Source organism: Narcine bancroftii, chromosome 5 (assembly GCF_036971445.1).
Source record: "Narcine bancroftii isolate sNarBan1 chromosome 5, sNarBan1.hap1, whole genome shotgun sequence".
Taxonomy (NCBI): Eukaryota; Metazoa; Chordata; class Chondrichthyes; order Torpediniformes; family Narcinidae; genus Narcine; species Narcine bancroftii.
The window spans coordinates 251,153,533-251,174,799 of NC_091473.1; the positions used below are offsets into that span (position 1 = coordinate 251,153,533).

A 21,267-nucleotide genomic window follows, 5' to 3' on the forward strand; every position below is an offset into this window, starting at 1 on the left:
TGTGAAAACATGAGCAGTGTTAAATACTGGGCTGATCATCAGGGAAACAGCAGAAGGAATGACCACTTTGAAAAAAAAATCATCCCCATTTTGTTATGCTAAATAATGTAGTTTACTTCAGTTGAAACAAATTTGTGCAGAGTTAAATGAATTTTCAGCCAGCTACCACGTTGATGTCTTGGTCTGACCCTCTCTAGTAGGCAATTACAAAACCAAATCAGGAAATGGGGCAAGGAAGAACTGAGACCCATTCAGCAAATGTAACAATAAAAAGCTTACTAAACAGATTGTTTTCTTCTGAATTTAAACATGGAGTTTAAAATTGATCATTAATCACAAACCAGAAATATTAAACAGGAACGAGGTATAGGTGCCAGGACTCACACTACAAGGTTCAGGAACCATCACACTCCTTAGCAACAAATTCAATCCGGAACTCATTTAAAAACTCTTGCTTTTGCACTTTATTGATTTTTCCCCTCTCTGTATTGGAAAGTTTGTTTACAGTTCTTCATTTGTTTACATGTGTACACTGAGTACAGATTTTCTTGCACTACCAAAAAGTGGCGATTCTGCCTCGCCTGCAGGAAAAAGAATCTCAGGGTTGTATGTGATGTCACATGTGTCCTCTGCCAATAGTTTTGAAATGGGATTCCTGCTCAAAATAGTTGAGTCGAGCTACATTTTGCAAGGTTTAACAGAAATGCACGAGATTCTGAGGCACTGGGAACTCTTCAACTTGGTGTCAGCTGAAAATAAGAGTTTTAATTTTTCAGCATGATTCTGCATGGAGAGGAACTCGCCATTATATTGACATCTTCCTGGCTGTCCACAACAAGCCAGGGGCATTATTAAAAGCAAATTACTGTACTGTGTTACTGTGTTGTCATACGGAAGCTACAAAGCAACAAATCTGGCAGAGAAGTAGACATGATAAGGATTATACTCAAAATAATAACCATTTCAAAGGTTAACCAACATGCATTATCTGCTTATAATGTAGAAACACTAACCTGACCATCCTGTTTTAAACAATAAGCTGGACAGTGACCTCTCTAATGGATCAACTCACTATTTTAAATTCTTCCAGATTATTGTAATTTTTTTTTAAAAGAGTACTTGTGGCCCAGATTCTTTTTCTCACAACAGGAATGTTAATTAGAAAATGCAATATGTAACTAGCAATTACAAGTAGCACATGCTATATACTAACTGATAATAAATCTTAATAGATACGATTACATATTGTCAATTAACCTGCAGGCTTATCTATTACAATGGCAGTGACCTACAGTGACAGGAATTCACAGCCTACATGATAAAATAAGTACAGCTTGGTTCTTATACCATTACAGTGTGATTAAAATTATCATCTCTGCCTTTAAATCTTAAAACATGATGCACAGCCAGGTAGGTTATAAGAAAGCATTTCCAATATTTATGTTCAGGATAAAATGAGGTATAATGGAGATAAAATCCAAGGAGGTTGGGCTTCAAGATTCACTAATTATCCAGTGAGATACCATCAACATTAATTAATTGATACCTGAAATATGGTACCCAGTACAATTGGGTTGCAAGAAAGAAATTAGCTTGGACAATATGCAAAGTGAAACATTTATTTTTGAACAAAGTCAAATGCATTAAAAAATGTTCAGTCCTTTCACATAGTTTGTGCCCATTTTTCCTTCCCAACAGGAGCTGGAGGAACTCAACAGGACAGGCAGCATCCATGGAAGAAAATGGTCAAGGTTTTGGCCCAAGATGTTCACTATCGAGCATTTTGCGCATTCCTCCCATTTTCCTGTATCCGCAATCTTTCTTGTTTAAACTACCTGCTTTGTTTGGCCCAAGTGAATAGAATCAGAACATGTCACCAGATGATCCTTACCCATGCAATGAGGTACAAGTTGCATTTTGCTGACTCCAAACATACTGTACAGATCAATCACCTCATGAAAATCTGATCCATTTCCATATATTACTGAACAAATAGATCAGTTAAACATAAGCCACTACTATAAAATCACTGTCAGACAACTGACTGCCTCAGCAATTGTAAACTGAATGCTGATCTACAATGCTTACTCATCCAGCAGTCATTTCCTTGAGTAACACTCAAAGTTCATAAGTAACTTATATAAATCTAACCTAAAGCAATAGGACAGATTATAGATGCAATGACACAAAATTGCTGAATACAGTCATCTAGCAGTCATTTACTTAAAGCTGCAGAAGCATTTAATTCACAAGTGGAGTTCAATTAGTTTATAAAATCCTGTTCCCTCTGTTCAAATGGAGAAACACAAAGATTAAACACGAAAAGCTCATGAAATACTTGCCGAAATGGGAAAACTTTCTTTACGTGCTTAATCTTAGTACAGCAGCATGGAAACCCACACAGCCAATTTCTTTTCTTTCCTTCGATCATCATTTTCACTGCTATCCATTACAGTGTTTTATACATAACTAGTAGAAAATTCACAAGTTACATAAGCAAAACGAATGTTCCGACATTCAGAATAAAAGTTTGATAATTAAATCCACCCATTCATCAGAACTGTTTTTATAGACTTTTGTCTTTAATTGATTAGCAAAGCAAGATACAATTTGCAATAATACACATGCAACCAAAACAAATCGTAAAGAATTGAAAACAGTGAATAATTTCACCATCTCTAATTCATTTCCTAGAAAATGGATAATCCAGAAAAATACCTGATCTCTTAACTCAAAGCCATCATCTTAACAACAGGGTAGATGGAAAAACCTGAACATGGAATCCATGCCCGAACTTCATCTCCACGAGTATTTCAAGCAAAATCATCGCTCAACATGGCTACATACTAATTTCTCCCACACCTGGTATCTGGGAATAGAAACCTTTGCACAAAATGATATGCATCCTCGGGTCCTGTTACCCGTTTCAGTGGGGAGGGATGGGGATAGGGTGAAGGACTAACAGAATGCTACTGTGATGCATTGGCAGTGTTTTATTGGAGACTGTTTCACTGCTACTAACCCCAGCACAAAAGGCTTTAGTTAATCATCTATTGTACAAGAAGCATTGCTCTCAAGTGACTTGTGCACATACACTGATATTTTCTAAAACCAAACTGATTAGGAAATTGGATTCGAGTCTCAAATGCCAAAATAAAACGCAGGCTGATAAAATGCAGCTTCAACAATATAACTAGGCAATTTTATGATTGCCTCCAAATAATTATAACTAATACACAGATGAATTTAAAAACTCAAAACTGGACTTCTTTTTAAAAAGAAAGCTGCATCATTTATTGATACACATACTGCAAAATCACTTATCTGTGACTAATATTGAATGTAATACATTTAGGGCAACTGTGTGGTGTTCATAAGATTGGAGTTGCTAAAAGCTCATCATGGTCATGGATGTACAAGGTCAGAGCTTGACCAGTTCCACATTAGTTTTGCCTTGGACGAGACAGGAAACCATGAGGAATATTAATTGGTTAACTAATTATACCTAGGCTTTCCTTCTTAAATGTTTGGTACCAACTAAAAATGAGATGCGATCAAAAATAAAACAAGAATGTTTCAAGTCCTCAGAAAGTCCTGGAGCAGTGGATTATTTTGGAAATTTAAATCAGGGTTTATCTGCAAGACAAATAAAACGAGTAATGTAGCAATAAACAGCAATGGATTAAAAAAAACAAGTTTTGCTTTCAGGGATGAATACTGTACAAGCTTGGGACAGAACTACACCATTTTCCTTTTATGTCCTTTGGAACAGAAACTAGTTGGAACAATGCAGCAATTCTTCAGTATTGAACTGAACAGTCATCCGAAGAAATGTGCTCCTAAGTACAAGAGTGAGGTATGAATTCACCACTTTGCTCCAATGGACAAATAATACAAGGCAGAAATCATGAGTAGACTGAGCGTAAATTATAACAAAACGATTGCTTGCAACACTCACAAGATGAGCCCTATTTAACAGTCAAAAACATCGTCAAACCACCCCCCCCCCCGACAAAAAACTTATTTTTCTAAACATCCAAAGTCGTATCACGTTCATGCATATTGAAGCAGCTTCATTTCTAATACTATCCAGACATTGGTTTATGGTCATAAAGTTGGGTGAACTGCTCTTGCACAACCAAACCATCTCTTGGGATGCAGGGAGGTAGTAGATTCAGGGACAAGCCAAAATAATCGTCATGGTCACAGTCCTGAGCAAAGCAATGTGGTGTATATTGTATCCACCCAGCTTAGGAAGCTCCAATGTTCAGCCAAAAGAATAATCAACAATATTTAAATCATTCACATTACTATAAGAACAAGCACACTGCAAGGGGCCCCTATTGTAAGTCGTCAGATAGTCAACTTTCCAAATAGTTTCTCATTTAGAAGTTCCAAGTAATAATAATGATACAGTGAGGGTAAACATGGTCAGGTACTCTAGCGCTCTATAGATGTTTTAGCTCAAAGGCTACAACTACCCTTCCGTGAGAAGGCCATCATTCTCTGATTGGAATAGCAGCTCATCATTATTCAGACACCGGTGTCATGTTTATGGCTTCATTCTCCCACCGTTCTGCTGTGATCAATGCTTGTGTGATCAAGTTTAGCTCTTCACACAACGTTTCATAGCGGTAGCCAACACGGATATCTGGAACGTTGGTACGACGGATATCATTGCCCTCTACACTCTCCTTTTGATAGTTCGGTCCCAGCCAGTAACCCTTGATCTAGAAAATTTTTTAAAAAGCAAAAAAAAAAATTATAATTTAACAGGCTCAATTTTAGAACCAGCATTTTTGATTAAATTTGGAAGTGAGAGGCAAACATAATCAGTTATAATATCCACTTTAATTAGAGACTGAGACAAGAGCACAAAGACTGCTGATGGGAATGGTGACATACAGAAGATAAATTTTGTTAAATTACATGCAGAAAAGTATATAGGATGAGAAAAGTCGAGGATTAAAAGAAGGATTTTTTAAAATCCCATCAACATTTAAAATCTAAAGAAATTAGATCTCACACTTTTAATAGTTGACCCTAAAGTAAAACTCGTAGAATCATCGAATCCTGCAGCTCGGAAACAGGCCCAATTTCTACTCTCCCACTTTAGGTACAAACCCCTCCAAACCCTTCCCATCCATGATTTTTTTTAAAAGAAAGGTTCCTGCCTGTCTCACCAGGGCCATGTATAACTGCAGAAGAACATCTTTACTCCTATCTCTATGCCCCTTTTCATGAAGGCCAACAAGCCATTGAGTCTGGCAGCTCATTCCATATGCCCACCATCTTTGAGTGAAGACTGTCCCCTCACATCCATTCTAAAACCCATTCCCCTCACTTTCTAGTTATCTCCTCTTGAATTAGATTTTCCTACTCTAGCAAACAGACTGTCATAGTTCATCTTATCTGTGCCCCTCATGATTCCATAAAACTTTAGTAACATCCCCTCTCAACTTCCTCTGGTCTAAGAAAAACTAGCCTAAACTTCCAGTCTCTCATGATGACTCAACTCAATCCTGGCAGCAACTTTGTAAATCTTTTCTGTACACTTTCCAACTTTATAATCTTCTGACAGCTTGCTGGCCAAAATGGCCCACAAATATTATGAAATACAACCATTATGTCATGAAAAGGAAATGTACATTGAAAACAATCAGGTCTTTGAAAATTGATTTGTTTCCACTCAGGAAGTTATCACAGTATTTTGTGCATTACTGAACTATTCCCTCAGATAATTATGAAATTCAGAAAGTAACTACTACTTAAAATAGAGCAGTAAATTGAAAAGTCCCCAATGTGACAAAAGAGTAACATATTTTCCCACAAAATAAACCAGTAGAATTTTCTAACCATCAAGGTCCAAATGATAATGTTAAAATGAACCTTACATTAAAGCCATGTCTATATTTCAGACAGAGTAAAACTAAGCTTGGATAACCAGGAGCAAACAGATCCATTAAAACATGTTGCATAACAAAAACTTCACTCTCATCCATGTACTTTTGCATCTCATGTAACCCAAGAAAGGGAGCCAACCCATTACACCCCAGCCACACTCTCTTCTTCCTCCACCACCAGAGAGAAGGGTCAAGAGGCTCTTGAATGAACCTCACAATATTAAAGACCACAGACAATAAGTGCTGGATTAGGCCATTTGGCCCATCGAGCCAGCACCACCATTCGTTTAAATCATGGCTGATCTTCCACAATCAGTACACTATCCTTGCCTACTCCCCATAACCCTCAATTCCCCTGTCCACAAGAACCTTATCCAACTCCCTCTTGAACATCCAGAGGACCCACCTCTACCACCCTTTGCAGCAAAGAATTCCACAGACCAACAACTTTCTGGGTATTTTTTTTCTTCATCTCTATCCTAAAGGGCCTTCTTCTATTCTTAAACTATAGCCTCTAGTCCTAGTCTCCCCCAACATCGGGAACACGTAATCAGTTTCTATTGTGTCTAATCCCTTAATAATCTTACATACCTCAATCATAGCTCCTAAATTCCAACGTATACAACCCCAGTTTATTCAACCTTACAGCAAACGTCAATCCCGCCGTCCCGGGAACTAACCTTGCGAATCTACGCTGCACTCCCTCAATAGTGAGAATGTCCTTCCTCAAATTAGGAGACCAGAACTGGACACAACACCCCAGGTGTGGTCTCACCAGGGCCCTGTATAACTGCAGAAGAACATCTTCACTCCTATCTCTATGCCCCTTTTTATGAAGGCCAACAAGCCATTGGCCTTTTTCACAGCTTGTTGGCCTGCACGCTAGCTGCATGCAAGCACACCTAGATCACGTTGCACTTCACCACACCCTAACTTGACTCCATTTAAATAATAATCTGCCTTCCTGTTCCTGCCACCAAAGTGGATAACCTCACATTTATCCACACTAAACTGCATCTTCCATGGATCCGCCCACTCACCTAACCTGTCCAAGTCCACCTGCATTTTCCTAACATCCTCCCCACACTTCACACTGCTACCCAGTTTCATGTCATCTGCAAATTTGCTAATGTTATTTATAATCCCCTTATCTAAATCACTACATGATAAACAACTGAGGACCCAGCATCAAGCCCTGCCGAACCCCACTTGTCAATTCCTACCATCCTGAAAGTGACCAGTTAATCCCAACTCTTTGTTTCCTGTCTGTCAACCAATATCCAAGTCAGCATCCTACCCCCAATACCATGCTCTTTGATTTTGCCTACTAATCTATTTTCAGACCTTATCAAAAGCCTTCTGAAAGTCCAAGTCTACCACATCCATTGGCTCACTCATGTCCACCCTCCTTGTCATATCCTTGAAGTTTGAGAAGATTAGTCAGGCATGATCTTCCCTTCAGAGATCCACGCTGACTTGTAATGAGACTATTATTTCTGTCTGTGTTCTGTTATTTCTTCTTTTATAATAGATACTAATATCTTCCCCACTACTGATGTCAGGCTAACCAGTCTGTAATTGCCCTTTCCCTCCCTCCCTTCTTGAAAAGCAGCACAACAGTAGCCACCGTCCAATCCACAAGCACCTCTTCTGAATCTATTGGACACTGAAAATGTTGACCACTGTGTCCACAATTTCAAGAGCCACCTCTCCAAGCCCCCTGGGTTGCAGTCCATCAGGCCCTGGGGACTTATCAGCCTTCAGTCTGTTCAATTTGCTCAAGCCACATGCTTCCAAATCTGGATTCCATCAATTCCTCCATTACTGTTGGAATTTCTATCAATTTCTTCGATACAGCAGGACCTCTACCCCCTATCGCACCTTTACCTGGTAAAGACAGATCCAGTTTCTGTTAAACTCGTCAGCCATTTCCTTGCTTCCCATCATAATTTTGCCAACTTCTAAGGGACCAATTTTGGTCCTAACTAATTTTTTTTCTTCTTTGCATATCTAAAGAAGCTTTTACTATCCCCTTTTATATTGTTGGCTAGTTTACCCTCGTACCTCCCTTTCTTATTATACTTTCTGTTGCTCTTTGAAGGTTTCCCAATCCTTTAGCTTCCCACTCCTCTTTGCTATATTCTACTTCCTCTCCTTGGTCTTGCTACTGTTCTTGACTTCCTTTGTCAGCCACGGTTGCCCTTTGCTCACCTTAAAACCTTTCTTTCTCTTTGGAATGAACTGGTCCTGCATCTTCTGAAAAATGCCCAGAACTCCCTGCCATTTTTGTTGTTCCACTGTTCTTCCAGCCAGGGTATCCTTCCATTGTATTTTGGCGAGCTCCTCCCTCATGGCTGCATAATCCCCTTTATTCAACTGTAATACTGATAGTTCCGACTTTCTTTCCTTCTCCCTTTCAAATTGCAAATTAAGACTCACCAATATTGTGGTCACTATTACCTAATGGCTCCCCACTTCAAGGTCCCTTATCAAATCCGATCATGCAGTCCTTGCTCAGTTTAACTGACCTTTCTTTTAATTGTCATTATCTTCTGTAAATTGTGCTCTTTACACAGCTGAATAACTTTTGGATTGCTGGTTAAGAAAAAAAATTCTTGTCACTGTACTGTTTATTTGTCACTCTAGTGACAAATAAACACACTTTATACATAAAATTACAAAAGGTAGACTAAATTCTTCCCGCTTCTTCCTGGTGAGCAATTTAGCAAGGTCAGCTTGTGTCCTCCATAGGCCAGAACCATATTCGCCACTTCCAACGATCAAGAAAGTATCGTCTCCTTCATGACTGCAGGATTTTCAAATCCAATTTTACACCCAACATCACAGCCAAAACTTTCCATCACCTTTAGGAGAATTGTAGCAATAAGTTTGTGCAATATGTCCTACATAGGTCAGTGTAATAGCAACTATATAATTTATCCACTTAGGTTACCAGATAATAATGGCCAGGCCTCTGTGGAAGCTTGCCTGTGAATATTTAAGGTAGGATCATTGGGTCTTGCCTACCCAAACAGAAAGCAAGGCATCAGTTTAATATTTCATTAGAAATATGATGTCTACAATGGCACACAACTCCCCATGAAATTTCTAGTCCAGGTACGCTGCTGCATGTAAATTTCAACCCTTCTGACTCGGAGGAACAGCTGATGCCTGATTCAACAAACCTGTTGCATCTCTGCAAACCTTATTACATGTGAATCAGCATATTAAATCGCCAGTTACCTTGTGAGAGAAACCACTCATTAGCACACTGTTCCGTGCCAGCTCGCACATATCACAGGAACTCAACTTCCACACTTGGGCAGCTATGCTATACTCTTCCATCAGTGGTTCCTGAAAAAAACCCAGATTCGTTGAAAAAAGTCGTGCAGATCAATACAAATCTAAAAATAGACCAACAAAATACAAACTACAAATACAGAAAATACCTGACAGTTCAAATGCATTGATGTGCAAAGAAAGAGGATATTCTTTTCACACAAGATCCCAAGATAGAGGAGCAGAGGTAGGCCCATTAGGCCATCGGGCCTGCTCCGCCATTCTAATCATGAGCTTAGCCATCCTCCCACTCAGCCCCACTCCCCGGGATTCTCTCCCTAACCCTTGATTCCTTAAGAAAGACCTTTCAACAGAACTCAGTTCACCAAGTTGAAATACCATTTTTTTTCCCTTGCCTCGCTACTTGGTCCTGCTGACCGTTTCTGGTATTATCTGTTCTTATTTCAGATTTCTGCTGTCCACGGAATTCTAGTTCAAATGAACAACAACTCATTTGAAGGATCACTCTGAACCACGCACAGGAGTGACGTGCGGCAGAGAACAATGCAAAGTAAAACAAAAATGAGCTGAATGGCATGAAAGACGAGCTAACTTGTAAACTGATTATTTTAGATTGTGAAAAATTCTCCCAGCTAATTTAAACATTCTTCAGACCCAGTCGTATCCCATAAACCTTTACGGTAGAAGGTTGGAGGTGTTCTGAAACAGTTCACAGCACTTTCACACTGAGATCTAGGAATGCTCAGTTTTCATAGATTTAAAGATGCTCTTCATATTTGTTACATTTCTTTGCATCGCAAAATATGTTAGCCCTCCTATATTTCTAAAAATGACTATTTTTTTCAGGATATCTAGACATGGCTATATTACGGGACATGATATTTAGATATACTTCTACACTTGGGTCACATAATGCAATGTGCAAATATATATTAAACTAACTTTTCTTTCTTTGTCAATCTTTTTATTAAACATATTGAAGTAAACAATACACGAGGAGAATAGAATACAGAATCGAATAGTAAAAGCAGAAACATCAATATATTGCGATACATAATTACAACATATTTCAGATTGAACAATATTTATCCCTTTCTCTTCAATTTGAATATTCAAAAAAAGAAAGAAAAATTAAAACATCTAACCTACCAAAATTAACAAAAAAAAAGGCTGGGCTGCCTAAACTTAGAGTTCACTACAACAGATCAATACAAACTATTCATCTGGTCCTTGCCAATATAAAAAACAGAAATCCAATACACTCTGAAGGTAAAGTCAAAACACTAATTAACTCATGTGAAAATAGTTTATAAAAGAACTCCAAGTCTCTTCAAACTTAACAGTGGTATCAAAAGTGCAACTTCTCATTTTTTTCTAAAGTTAAACATGACATAACTTGAGAGAAGCATTGCATCAAATGGTGAATTAGGATCTTCCCATTTAATTCATGGCCAGCAGTGTAGTAAGGGCTGCAACCCGATGTGCAAAAGTGGGAACTTGACCCACCTCTGGAACTATAATTCCAAAAATAGCAGTCAATGGATTAGGTTGCAATCTAATGCCCTGTATAATTGACAAAGTCTTGCAAATATCTGTCCAATACCCTTCTGAGTGGTTACTTGTGATTTACATCTATCACGTATCGGACTAACATTCGGAACAATACAAGCCAATTTACCTTTCGCCATATGGTCCCAATGTACCACTTTAAACTGAATCATGAAGTCGAGCACGTAATTAAGAGGTAGTAACCATTCAAAAATCTTTTCCCCAAAGTTCTTCTGGGCGAAGTGACTAAGCTCCTCTAATTTTATCATTAGGAGAAAGTAATTTTTAACATAGTGGGAAGAAAAAAGTAATTTTGATTTGATTCCTGCAGCAGAAGCTGGACGGAACCAAATGAGTGTGACAATAATCTTCTGGGTAAATCCGAGCCCAAAAGCACTCAATCTAAATATTAAGATCACTCAGCGGATGAAGAAAAGAATGATTATAGTTGCTAGAAGCTTGGAGATTCTAATTCAAAGTTGATATGAATATCATGTCAGACAAATCTCATCAATTTGTAATGAATACAATGGGCTATTTTCCCAGATCTATGGCTTTGAAAAGGATTAGATGCTTAAAACTGATTCTGAACAATCTCAAGCATTTAGTCCATCTCATAATACAGCAGCAAGTGGGGCTGCTGCCGAACTGCCTCAATTTTGCCCTCCAGTGGTGCCTGAACAATTTGCATGTTCTCCCTGCATGGGTTTCCTCCAGGTACTCCATTTTCCTCCCCTATCCAAGTATGTGCCAGTTCGTAGGTTAACTGGCCACTGTAACTTGCGCCTGGCGTAGAGATAAGGGTAGAATCTGGGGGGAGTTGATGGGAATGTGTCAATAGGTGAAACATGAAAATCTGCAGACATTATGATTGTAGTGAAAACAGAAATGCTGGAGGAACCCTGAAGAAGTGCTCAGGTTTAAAACGCCAGTCATATGCATCTTTACCTCCTATGGGTGTTGTGAGGCCTGTTGAGTTCCTCTAGTATAAATCGTTCTTTTACCACTGATACAGACTCAGTGGGCTAAAGAACATGACTCTGAGGCTCTACAAATCTTCATTTTGACATTTTATAAATGCTGACATCTATGGCCTGGTTAAATTGAGGCTAGTAGTTTGTGCACAATACCTTTTAAATTTGGACATACAGTACGGTAACAAGCCCTAACAGGCCCACGTGTTTGTCCTGGACTCCCGGGTCGTTTTGATTGGTCAGAGGAAACAGACATAGACGTGGGGAGAACGTCCAAATTCCTTACAGAGTTTGTTACAGCTAAACTGTAGTTAAGATACTTTGATTTTTATATCGATTTCACTAACCTTGGTAAAGTGAAACTGTAGAGGATCATCAGTGGAGAGAGACACCATTAGACCACGGGAAAGATACTCAGGCAGTGGATTTCTATGATAACTGAGAAAAAGGCTGTTGTTGCTCAGAGGAGACATTGCAATTCCAATTTGATCCAAGTAGTACAGATACTGCAACACTGGAGCCTGCAAAAAGGACACATCGAAATTCCAGAATTCTGTGCATCACTGAAATCGCATTAAGGAAACGGACAACTTGACATTTTCTCAACAAGCATATTTCTTGATGAAGATTGACTGATCTAGAAAACTAAACATTCCTACCCTAAGCATGTGGTATACACAAAAAAAACCTCTCAGGGAAGGAAGGAATGCATATCCCAAGGACTACTTCATTTCTTCAAATCCATGACCTTCCACAAAGTTTTAGTATCATGGAAAATTATGCTGCCAGTTCATTTTACTCCAAAGTTTTCAAATCAGAAATCAGATGGAGGACAACATGGGTTGACTTTAAGATTTGTCAAAATTTCAAACAATGTCCTTCAAGCAAACAGATGAAATTTGCGTTGCTTCAATCATTCATGTCATTCCAATACACCACTCACAAGTATGCTTTAATTTTTAAAAATTTAGACATACATCACGAGCCCATGACGCTCAATTACACCCAATTAACCTACAACCCCCAGAACGTTTTTGAACAGTGGGAGGAAACCAAAGTCTCTGGGGAGAACCTATGCAGACACGGGGAGAATGTACAAATTCCTTACACACAGGGCCAGATTAGAACCCTGGTCCCAATCACTGGAGCTGCAACAGCATTGCACTAACCGCTATGCTAACCATGCCATCCCAAAGTTTTGTTCCACAGCTTTTGAATCCAGTGGTCCCCCATTTCAAACCTGTTGTTTATAATTCGTTGGCTTGGCTTCGCGGACGAAGATTTATGGAGGGGGTAAAAGTCCACGTCAGCTGCAGGCTCGTTTGTGGCTGACAAGTCCGATGCGGGACAGGCAGACACGGTTGCAGGGGAAAAATGGTGGGTTGGGGTTGGGTGTTGGGTTTTTCCTCCTTTGCCTTTTGTCAGTGAGGTGGGCTCTGCGGTCTTCTTCAAAGGAGGTTGCTGCCTGCCCAACTGTGAGGCGCCAAGATGCACAGTTTGAGGCGAGATCAGCCCACTGGCGGTGGTCAATGGGGCAGGCACCAAGAGATTTCTTTAGGTAGTCCTTGTACCTTTTCTTTGGTGCACCTCTGTCACGGTGGCCAGTGGAGAGCTCGCCATATAACACGATCTTGGGAAGGCGATGGTCCTCCATTCTGGAGACGTGACCCATCCAGCGCAGCTGGATCTTCAGCAGCGTGGACTCATAATTCATGGAACGCAAAATAAGCATTTGACGTGTGAAATTAAAAGTCAATTGTCTTTTTTTTTGTTCTTTTTATTGACCACAGTTAGATCATGTAATATATAGCACTTTTGTCTATACCTTTCGAAGTAAAAGACCGTGGGATATATTCTGTGAAACCATGAATCCAGATATCAGATGGTGGATGGGACCAGCCTCTCCACAATGTGGTCGTAACACAAATGTATTGAATCCTCTTTTCCTGTAAAGGAAATATCAACAACAATCACACTTGACCAAATCCCAAGTATCAAATTTATTATTCATAAAACCTTCACATCCAAGTTCAAAAGGCTTTGTTGGAAGAGAAAGCATTCATGGTTTAAAAAAAAAGGATTTGTTGATAAAGATGAGAGAAGATTACGGTGAGGCAACTCCTGTGGAGCATTAATAGTATTAGGGGCACAGTGAACCAAAATGGCATGTGCCTGTGTTGTGGAATTGAATGCAGATCCCTCAGATAATGCAGCAATCACATTTTTATTGATTTGCATCCAATATAGCTCTGCTCCATTCAGTGGATCAGCAACAACTATCAATCGAAGAATAACATCTTCTGATAAGACTCTCAATTGTTTTTATTTCCCCAGAGCAAAGGAAAGTTACTGTGAACTGTGACTGTATTTTACAAACCTGAGGAAGCAACTAAAACCAAGAATACTTTACTGAATTTGACAAGAAAATAAATGGTCAATTGTGAACAAGGAAAATCAAGGATGCGAAATGATTGTGGAAGATTTTCAAATGAATGCTAATTTATTACAAGGAACTTGCAGACTTTATCACTGCAGGGTGGTCTGCTCGGGGATTTCATGTTCTCAATTTGCAGTGGTGTTGAAAAGTGAATTTTTTAATTCCGCAAAAATTATGGGTCAACATGCAGGAGAGAAAGCAGAGATCAAATCTGGGATAAAGTTAAAACCCAACCTGATGCGGGTCAACCAAATCTGACCTCAGCCAAAGGACTAAAGTTTTTTTTTGTTTCTCCACCCATGATCCGATGCAGAGGGAGAAAATCAAAATAAAACTTGCTATGCTGTATTTGCTTTCTCAATCATCAAATACAAAAGGGCACATGGCAATACCAAGGACATCATGCGGTCCTGGTTATATTGGTGAACGAGGTCAGCACACCATTGTCACACCTGATCTACCCTGAACCAAAATAAACATCCCCTGAACCTAATGTAAACCAGAGAGATTGCAGATGCTGGAAAATAGGAGCAATGCGAAAACACGAGAGGAACTCAGCAGGTTAGACAACATTCATGGAAAACAATAGACAGTGAACATTTTGGGCCAAGATCCTGCCTCTTGATGAAGAATTTCAGCCCAACACATTGATTATCTGTTGCCTTCTAGAGATGCTGCCTGTCCTGTTGTGTTCTTCCAGTATTTTGTGTGTTGCTCTCAATAGTTGGGTACTGTTGGACTCTGTCAGGTACCCATGCTCTTGGAGGGAAAACGAGTTGAGATTTAAAGGCAACTTGAGCCAACCGATGAACTCTTCACCAAGTGAGATATAACCATTATACAGAGGAGCACTTCAAGAAGATTCCCTTCATTACACTTTTTAAAAAAAAAGAATTGTTGAACTAGTGAGGAAGCCCTTACTTGCGGAGATGATTCAGTACTGTCATGTTAGCATACATGTAGTACAAGTAAAAGGCATAGGGTGGGTTATCATCTTCTGTCCAGTTCACAGGCAATGGACTGTCCGCATTGAAAATGTGGTGTTCTGGTTTGGATTCATCATCGACACTGTCAAAGCCGACAACCTGTAAAAACCAATTCCACTCATCACGTACTTTCCTCCAAGTCTTTCTCATTAAAGCTGTTAAAAATGGTGGGAGTTTTGTATCACACTCATTGTGTAATTCCCTGATGAAACCAATGAGAGGGATTATAATCAAGGTGCTCTCAGTGCTTTCGGATCAAAAAAAATTTGAAATTGGTCCAGGCCACCTGGCACGGCAATATTTGAAGAGTCTGAGATCTATGCAAGGGAATACTCTGCGAGGGGAGATGGTGGAAGTGGATATGATAGTATTTAACAGGCAGGGGGTATTGACCATACGCAGGCAGATGGGATTAGTTTTAATAGGCACCATCGTCAGCACAGATGTTATAATGTTCTATGAAAATAAATATATTTGGCAAATAGTGGAATTTACAAAACCATCTGTTGCAATAGCACCGGTGAACACGTATAGGTTTAGAAATGATGATAAGGCATTAAGGGCTAAATATAAACACCCATTCAACAAAAACAATAATCCCTCCCAAAAATTTTCATGACTCCAGCAAAACAAGGCACAGAATGGTTCGTTATTTCTTAATTGGTTATTAAGATCCATCAAGTCTGTCTTTAGATGATCAGCATCTCTTTATTTGACCACCTACGAGCACAGCAGCCTGATCCAAGTGATCTGAAGCATCCAACACAAAACATTCAAACTAAATATAAAAGCAAGCTCAAAATAATTTTTTAACAGTGGTAAAATAAATTTCTTTATTGTAACAGATCCTAGGTTCAAGCTTCCTTTTATTCTCATGTAATAAAACATTAAGAATGTGACATCCAGATACACTTCAACTTTTGCCTGCTTTAAGACAGGCAAAAAGTCACTAATAGAATTGCTAAACAAGTTATTTACATCAAACAAAATAAAAATCAGAAACACTTTGGAGTTGTAAGTAAATAATGGGTGGTCAAGTTGCAAAAACAGAAGCAAAGGGATTTTGGGAGAAAACATAATGCCAAGTTAACACAAGCAGTTGTTTGTGTTCCATTCACTTTGGCAATTCCGACTACATTTAATGTACTCACATGCTGAAGGAACAAGTGAAGCTCTGGGTGATTGCGAGGATTAATTGTTGCTTCAAAAATGGGAATAAAAATGTTCTCCAACATATCTTGGAAGTTGCTGAGCTGCTTCTTTGTGCGGAAGACGTCACTGAAAGTAATTGAATGCCCAGTTAAATAACTCATCCTATTATCTCAGTAGACAGTCTCGGGTTACTCCCAAAGCAATTGTGCCAAATGGATTTATACAACAAGGTTGATTTAAGTACATAATCAAATGCTTATTCATGTTTCTACGAGATAAATGAGAAGTTGAACCAATCCAGTCCATTGTGCACAGCCATTCTTAAAGCTGGACAATAACTGAGATTGTGTTAGAAATAGATTCAAAATTATTAATTGAAATAAAGGTGGAAAGCTCCAGCAGAATTGCCATTTTGTCTTCTGAACTTGCTATTCATCATTAAATAAATGCATCCAAATACAGGTATAAACATTTGTAGGCAAGCTCATTTAAATCTTTGTGCACAGTTATATGAAGTGTAGCATCTGCTGTACAATTCATCAAAGAGCTGTGATAAGCAATTTCCCCTTACACAACTTATGGCGATGTTAAATTATTGCAGGGAGAGCAGAGTGGTGCACCTACTAAAACTGACAGGTAGTTTGATTGGCAACCATAAATAACCCCAATTATAGACCCTGGTAAAAGAATTGGGAAGAGTCAATGTACACATGGAAGAGGTTGGATCTCAGGAAAATAAATGGGAGAAGAGAGTACATTGTGAGCTAGTATGGACATGATGTGCTGAATGCCCTCCTTTTACATCAGAGAACAATACGAGAAATATGCATCTGCCTATTACTAAAACTACTTTCCGTGGAGGAGTACTTCATTATTGTGTACAAAAGGAAACAAGTAGCCATGGGCTACATCAACTGAACAACATTAGTTCACAATATGCACTTTGCTTAATTTAAAAGGCAGTTGAAAAGCAGTTCATGGAGTACCACATGGATAACTAATCATATCCATGGGACCATGGATTAAGTTTCAGGACATTGCACCCAATCCATAACCCAACAAAAAGTAGCTGGATCTTTCTGAAAGGCACCAGTAAAGCAGCTTCTGCTACGCATAATTATTTCAATTCTATTGGTCTGCTGGCCTACGAATCTATTTCTCCAGAATCTGTGAAAGAACCAAGTTTCAACCTCAGGAGCATTCTTTTCAGAAAGCCTTTGATAAAATTCTACTGAAGACTGTACTGTGCTAAATTAAAGCACAGTTAATATACTGTCATGAATTGAAAATCTGTTCACAAGCAGGAAAACAAGACAAGAAACAAATGGAACGTTCTCAACGTTTCTTCTAAACTCTAGTGAATGGAGACCATGTCAATCTAATCTCTCCTCTTCTCACATCACAGTCCTACTATCCCAGGGATTAGCCTGCTGCACTCCCTCTCTTAAATATAACTTTCCAAATGCAAAGAAATTGAAACATCTCACTGGATTCCAAGTGTGGTCTCACCAACGCGCAGTATATTTGTACCTAGTCATCTGCTTCCCCACTTGAATCCTCTTGAAATGAAGGCAACATACCATTTGCCTTCTGATCTAACTGTTTGCAGAATCTACATATTAGCTTTCAGTGACTGTTGTAAAAATAAAACACCCAGGTCCCTTTGTACATTAACATTTCTCAGTGTATCACCGTGTAAATAACATGCTGCTTCTCTGATTTTAGTGTTGTACTGTATCTGCCATATATTTCCTCACTTATGCAACGTGTCAAATTCACTGTGAGGCTTCTTTCTATCCTCATAGCTTGCAATTCCAGTCCATTACTCTATTTCATGCTATCTGAAAACTTGGAAATATTGCATTTTGTTCCCTTGTTTAAGTCATTGCTGTATACTGTGAATGCCTAGGATGCCTGTGACATCTCCTTCCTACACAAGCTGAGAATCTTGGATTTATTTCTTGTCTTGTTGAAGCAAGACAAGAAACAGGCAAGTCTTGTTGAAGCATACAAAATTCCAACTGTTACTGGACATAGTGGAGAGGATGTTTCACCAGACTGGGAGTCTAGGAAGTGGGGACTATAGTCCCCGGATACAGGCAAGACAGACTGGACTGAGCTGAGAATTTTTTCCACCTAAGTGCATGGTGAGGCAATGGAATGCTCCACAACAGAAGGCGATCAATGAGTCTATTTAATAAGGAGATTTAATAAGTAAATAGATTTCTAGATTTCTGTATATAAAAGGGAAGAGGGGCAGAAAGGGAAAGTTATATGGGTGGTCTTTAATTTGATCCTTTTTTAAAAAATATATTCTCATATATGCAAGACCTACACAAAAGACAATTTAGAGCTTTATGAATTTAATAGGTTTCTTTGAATTGTATGACTGATGTGAATTGGAGCCAGATACGATTCTCCACTTTTTAAATGCCCCTCCATGTTAGTTTTGCCTTTATCAGATTGGGCTTGGCCTGATTTATGATAACTATGACAGACTAATTTTTGACTTTACAGCAGACCATATTACTTACAAAAGCCGTGGCACCTGCACCAACCAGCACACATTGTTGGAGTAGACTTTGTGCTTCACTGCCCACTTTGCCAGTCGATCCCATTCGTCCCGAGAGCGACCGTATATGGACAGGCGCAGTTCTGCATTCTGGTACTTGCTTTCTTCAAGATCTTCCATCACTTCCTGCAAAGTTTTTTTAAAAATCAAAACTAAATTTTTTACAGTTAATATACGTCAAATACATTTGTAAAGCAAAAAAATCAGGTTTGTTCATTCCTTCTTTATAGAGGAAGTAGCAATATTAGATGTTAATATTGAGTTGATATGGAGTGCAAAAAGATGTCATAGAGACCAGTTTCCCCATCACTCTTCCCTCCCTTATTGTATGTCACTTTTTGTCAGACTTAATCTGGAGTGGATGTAGTTTCAAAGTTCTTAGCACTTACTTTATTTTTATTTTCCTTGAATGAAATTTCTTAAATACCTGCCACCAGAATTAACAATTCCACGTTTGGCAAATTTGCAGAAAGAATTTCTTTGTCTTCACCAAGTCATTCAAGACATGCTACTGCTCTCAATAAACTCAAGCCCAGCATCTGAGACTTGGTTTAGTTCCTCACAGTACATTGGAGTGAAAACAGTAGGTCAAGAGAGATTGTTAAGGAATCACCCATGCTTTAATATCTTAATCTCAAATATTGTGACAAGATGTAGCTCAGTTAAGACCAAATATTTCCTAGCACCAGAAAAGCAATTGCCTGCATCCATTATTGGTGGAGCTGGACACACTGGGATGATGAAAAGTAACAAATTTCATACTTAAAAGTTTACAAGAGATAAAGTATGACACTTTATTTAAAGTATGAAACAATATTTATTTACATCAAAACCATTTCTATCCATTTATTTATGCAGATTAAGTACTTGTCCTGCATCTGTAATAGTCTGTACATGTACGATGTCTGGTTGTGTATCTGTGTATTTTGCACTGAGGACCGGAGAACACTATTTCTTCGGGTTGTACTTGTACAATCAGATGACAATAAACTTGACTAATGTTTTTCATAAGTAACCATGAGTTTTACGCTCATACGCTTTACATTTATTGCAATTCTAACCTTTATAATGTGACCAAAGTATTTGCCACCAACGTAATTATTAGTTTTGATGAAAATCTCACGAAGAATTGATTCTCCAATTGGGTTATACTTGGCGTTGAATTTATCAAACCGATGAAAGGTATTTCGATCCTAGGACAGAAAAGACAAATTGAGAATGTCAAAAATGAGATAATCTGGTAAAGGATTGGTGCAAAACATTCCCACCATTCACCAGCTTTCTAATCACAAGGAAAGATAACTGTAAATAACTGTGAGCAGTCTTGCCATCTTTAATTTTTGTTTTGTTGCTCCCCAGGGAAAGCTCCACAGTGGCGTACAACAGTACAGCCTGACACCTCAGCTGAGGAGTCATTGAGGCAAGTCAGAAAAACAAAAACCACAAAACTGAGAACTAACAGAGAAGACCAAATTAATCATGTCTGCCAATGTGACCAAGAAAATGATGCAACAAGATGGAAGACTCCCCATAGTCCTTTGGGTAAAAAGGCAATGGAGTAAACCCTCATCCAAAAGTTGGCAACAATGCCATCAACCTTACTACGCTGTATAAATTATATGCGATAGCGCTACCAACTTTCCCACGCTGTATCGATTGTGTGCAACAACGCTTCCGACTTTCCCACACTGTACAAAATGTACATTTAAATTTAATTGGGCAATGGTAACTTTTATGAACACTGATTATTCAGCCAACTTTTAGTTAAAGGGTGGGGGTTCAGGTGTGAGTACCAGTTAGCATTAGAGAGATTGCTAAAAAACTAGGAAACAGCTAACTAGAAGATCAAAAATACAACTCAAAAATAACTAGCACAAGGCATGTGGTGTAGATACAGAATTCATGGAAAATGTGGAATAAATTTAAAATTTATAAATAATGTGCTCAAAGTTGTTTTTCATGCTCAATAAATATATTTTGGAAAAAAATACATACAGCACGGTAACAAGCCCTTTCGGCCCACGAGCTCGTGCCGTCCAATTACTACACCCATCCAACCAACCTACAACCCCGTTTTGGGATGAAACCAGAGTACCTACAGGAAACCCCTGCAGACAAGGGGAGAACTTCTTACAGTTAGTTCCATGTTTTCTGCTGTCTCTATCACCCCTCTGCATTTTACATTTCAGCTTCATCCAGGTTAATCATTACTTCCTCTTCAAGAAAAAAATTTCTAAAAATAGCATCTGAAATGTTTCTGTACAAGGTGACTTACTGTAGCAGAGCAGCATTCAGATTCAAAAGCATCCTGGCAGACAGTTCAGCACTTGTAATTAAAGCATTTAAGCAAAATGTAGCCATTCCTTGCATTTTGTTCAATTGCCGAGAGGGGAAA

General features: G+C 38.8%; 1 protein-coding gene across 1 annotated transcript in view; it reads right to left on the minus strand.

Moving 5' to 3' along the window:
* Positions 1–440: 440 nt before the first annotated feature.
* The window catches only part of LOC138765191 (AMP deaminase 2-like), a 132,363-nt gene continuing 111,536 nt past the window's right edge, over positions 441–21,267 (minus strand). Inside the window, exons 11-18 of the mRNA XM_069942114.1 lie at positions 19,934–20,065; positions 18,835–18,998; positions 16,300–16,426; positions 15,084–15,247; positions 13,551–13,671; positions 12,073–12,246; positions 9,147–9,257; positions 441–4,730 (exon numbers count right to left, since the gene is read on the minus strand). Coding sequence (XP_069798215.1) covers positions 4,530–4,730; positions 9,147–9,257; positions 12,073–12,246; positions 13,551–13,671; positions 15,084–15,247; positions 16,300–16,426; positions 18,835–18,998; positions 19,934–20,065 — 1,194 coding nt within the window. The 3' untranslated portion in view covers positions 441–4,529. The remainder of the gene's footprint in view (positions 4,731–9,146; positions 9,258–12,072; positions 12,247–13,550; positions 13,672–15,083; positions 15,248–16,299; positions 16,427–18,834; positions 18,999–19,933; positions 20,066–21,267) is intronic.